Here is a 3,103-nt window from a genome sequence, read left to right on the forward strand (position 1 = left end):
CCCCTGCCTCCGCCTGCCCCGTGCGGTGCCTCCTCGGCAGGCTGCCACCCGGAGCTGACTGTCCCCAGTGCGGGAATCCTGTGTTCCTTCTGTGCCCAGGTAAGCGAGCAATAGCCCAGCGGCTGGGCAGCCTCGGTGCCCTCTCTGGACCCACAAAGGAAGGCGCAGTTTCGCCAGGGGACAGGCTCCTAACGACTAGGCAGAGGGGTGGGTTTACCAAAGACTGGAGGGGACGAGCTGCTCGCAGAAGGGAAGGCACTAGAAGCCAGGCACAGTGGTGAACCACGGAAGCCTCTCTCCATACTCACAAGCAATCTGGGGCGGGGGGAAGGGGGGTGATTAGAGGAGCAGTCTTAGGGTAACTGACCCTAAAAGTTTGCCTTCTCTGCCCCAACCCCCACCAGAGCAGGACCCTAGCTGCCGGGCTCCCTGAGAATCCCAGGAGGCTGGGTGCCGGCTCCATGCAGCCAGAAAGCCCAAACCCGATGGGTTCCCTGGGATAGCAGGGTTGTGCTCTCTGAGCATCCCCAAGGGACCTGGCCAAGAGGCTGCTGGACCGAAGGGAACGTTTCAATGCAGAGAGGGGATGGCACTCATCTGTCTGCTGGGTGGAGTCCCAGCGGCACCACTGCAGTTGAGCAACGTTGGGCACATTGCTATGCTTCTCTGAGCCTCAGTTTCCTCTTCTGAAAAATGGGGTCTCACAGGGTCACTGTGAGGGCAATTGCTCGGCAAACTCTAACGCTTGGGAAGCATGGGCATTCCCGGGGAGCACGGGCCCAAATGCTCCCCACCCACCTCCCTGAGATCCCCAGCTCCAAGGGCTCGTCTGCTTGGAAAACTCTAGTTTGATGTCCTGGGGCTGCACCTCACAAAGGACCGTGGTACCTGGAGAAGAGTGTGGATTTTCTCATCCTGGCCAACAGCGTTCCCCCTGGAAATTTGAGTGCTGAGGATCACCCCCCCCACTTCCCTCCCTTCTTCCTCCATCAACGCTTGCTTACAGCAGAGGCGTGGGAAAGAGAACGGGCTGAGCGCTAAACTGTTGCAGCTCCACTTGTCGGTGTTATGTGCGTGGCTAAGGCCTCAGTTTCCTCCCCTGTAAAATGGGATGGAGTGAAATTCTAGCGCCTTTCTTCTCGAGTCCTGAGCAAGACAGCACCTATGTAAAGGGCCTCTCGGGGTCTCGGGCGCACAGGGGGGCCCCAGGACAATCTGAGTCCCCAAACCCCGCTCCCTGTCCCCTACCTCCTGTCGGCAGCCTCCCACCCCTCCCCCTCAGCCCTCCCCCATCTCAACCAGCTTCACTTCAGGCGGTCTCGGGCTTTCGATGAGGCTGTGGGTGTGCACGTCTGGGGTGTCTGCACATCTGCCAGAGGTTGGCTTCCACAGCACTTACCTGAGAAGTTGCTCAATGACTATCTGCTCAATGAGTGCATCACTGAGCAAATAAATGAGCAGGCTGGGTTTTCCCGGGCAGGCAGATGGGTTTGGCTGCCCCCTGGGCAGGGGAACAGTCCTCCAGTCCCACTGGGCCTCCAGGGCCCCAGTCTGGTAGTTCCTCATGCCCAGCTCCCTCCTTGCTCTTATCTTATTTCCTCTCCAACTACCAAAGGAGGGGCCGGCTCCACTGTTCAAGGTCAACACACCCAACCTGCCAGTGTTGTGGGACCTCATAGGTGCCCCAGTGCCCTGGGAATGGGGAAAGGAGTCCTGCATGGCCTGGCCTTGTTTCTGTTTCTCCATGTGACCCCAGGGGACCTGCAGAGTAATAATCACAACACGGATACTGTAGTGCTTCCTGCACGCCGGGCTCTGCTCTAAATGCTTATATATGTAAACTCATTGAACACTGCCAACAGCTGTAGGATCTAGGTCCTGTTGCGACTGACATCCGCGTCACAGAGGAGGAAACAAGCTCAGGAAGGTTAAGTGGCTCGCCCAAGGTTGCCATGAGCAGGGGTGCAGCTGGGATGCTATTCCCCGCACCCTACCGTCTTTGCTCAACTTCACTGATCCCCCTCGGCATCATCCATACCACTCACGGGACAGATTCCGACCTCCTGGGGAGGGTCCCCGGCTGCCTCTGCCCAGCCTACCTCAGCGCCTCCTTCTCTCCACCGCAGAGCTCACCATGTCGGCCAACGTCACCCTGAAGCCGCTCTGCCCAATCCTGGAGCAGATGAGCCACATCCAAAGTCACAGCAACTCCAGCATCCGCTACATGGACCACGCCTCCGTGCTGCTGCACGGGCTGGCCTCGCTGCTGGGCCTGGCGGAGAACGGGCTCATCCTCTTTGTGGTGGGCTGCCGCATGCGCCAGACCGTGGTCACCACCTGGGTGCTGCACCTGGCACTGTCGGACCTGCTGGCCACCGCCACCCTGCCCTTCTTCACTTACTTCCTGGCCGTGGGCCACTCGTGGGAGCTGGGCACCACCTTCTGCAAGCTGCACTCCTCCATCTTCTTCCTCAACATGTTCGCCAGCGGCTTCCTGCTCAGCGCCATCAGCCTGGACCGCTGCCTGCAGGTGGTGCGGCCCGTGTGGGCACAGAACCACCGCACGGTGGCCGCGGCCCACAGGGTCTGCCTGGGGCTCTGGGCCCTGGCCGTGCTCAACACCGTGCCCTACTACGTGTTCCGGGACACCATCCAGCGGCTCGACGGCCGCATCATGTGCTACTACAACGTGCTGCTCCTGAGCCCCGGGCCCGACCGCGACGCCACGTGCAACTCGCGCCAGGCGGCCCTGGCCATCAGCAAGTTCCTGCTGGCCTTCGTCGTGCCGCTGGCCATCATCGCCTCGAGCCACGCGGTCGTGAGCGTGCAGCTGCACCACCGCGGCCGCCGGCGGCCCAGCCGCTTCGTGCGCCTGGTGGCGGCCGTGGTGGCGGCCTTCGCGCTCTGCTGGGGGCCCTACCACGTGTTCAGCCTGCTGGAGGCGCGCGCACACGCCGAGCCCGCGTTGCGGCCGCTCGTGTGGCGCGGCCTGCCCTTCGTCACCAGCCTGGCCTTCATCAACAGCGTGGTCAACCCGCTGCTCTACGTGCTCACGTGCCCCGACGTGCTGCACAAGCTGCGGCGCTCGCTGCGGAGCGTGCTG

The 3,103-nt window shown here is 61.8% G+C and overlaps 1 protein-coding gene across 1 annotated transcript in view; it reads left to right on the forward strand.

Annotated features, from left to right (window-relative positions):
* PTGDR2 (prostaglandin D2 receptor 2) overlaps window positions 1-3,103 on the forward strand; it is a 3,614-nt gene continuing 511 nt past the window's right edge. Inside the window, exons 1-2 of the mRNA XM_044919562.1 lie at window positions 1-99; window positions 2,127-3,097. Of these exons, the coding sequence (XP_044775497.1) occupies window positions 2,135-3,097 (963 nt within the window). The 5' untranslated portion in view covers window positions 1-99; window positions 2,127-2,134. The remainder of the gene's footprint in view (window positions 100-2,126; window positions 3,098-3,103) is intronic.

The sequence above is a fragment of the Neomonachus schauinslandi genome, chromosome 11, assembly GCF_002201575.2.
Source record: "Neomonachus schauinslandi chromosome 11, ASM220157v2, whole genome shotgun sequence".
In the NCBI taxonomy this organism is placed as follows: domain Eukaryota; kingdom Metazoa; phylum Chordata; class Mammalia; order Carnivora; family Phocidae; genus Neomonachus; species Neomonachus schauinslandi.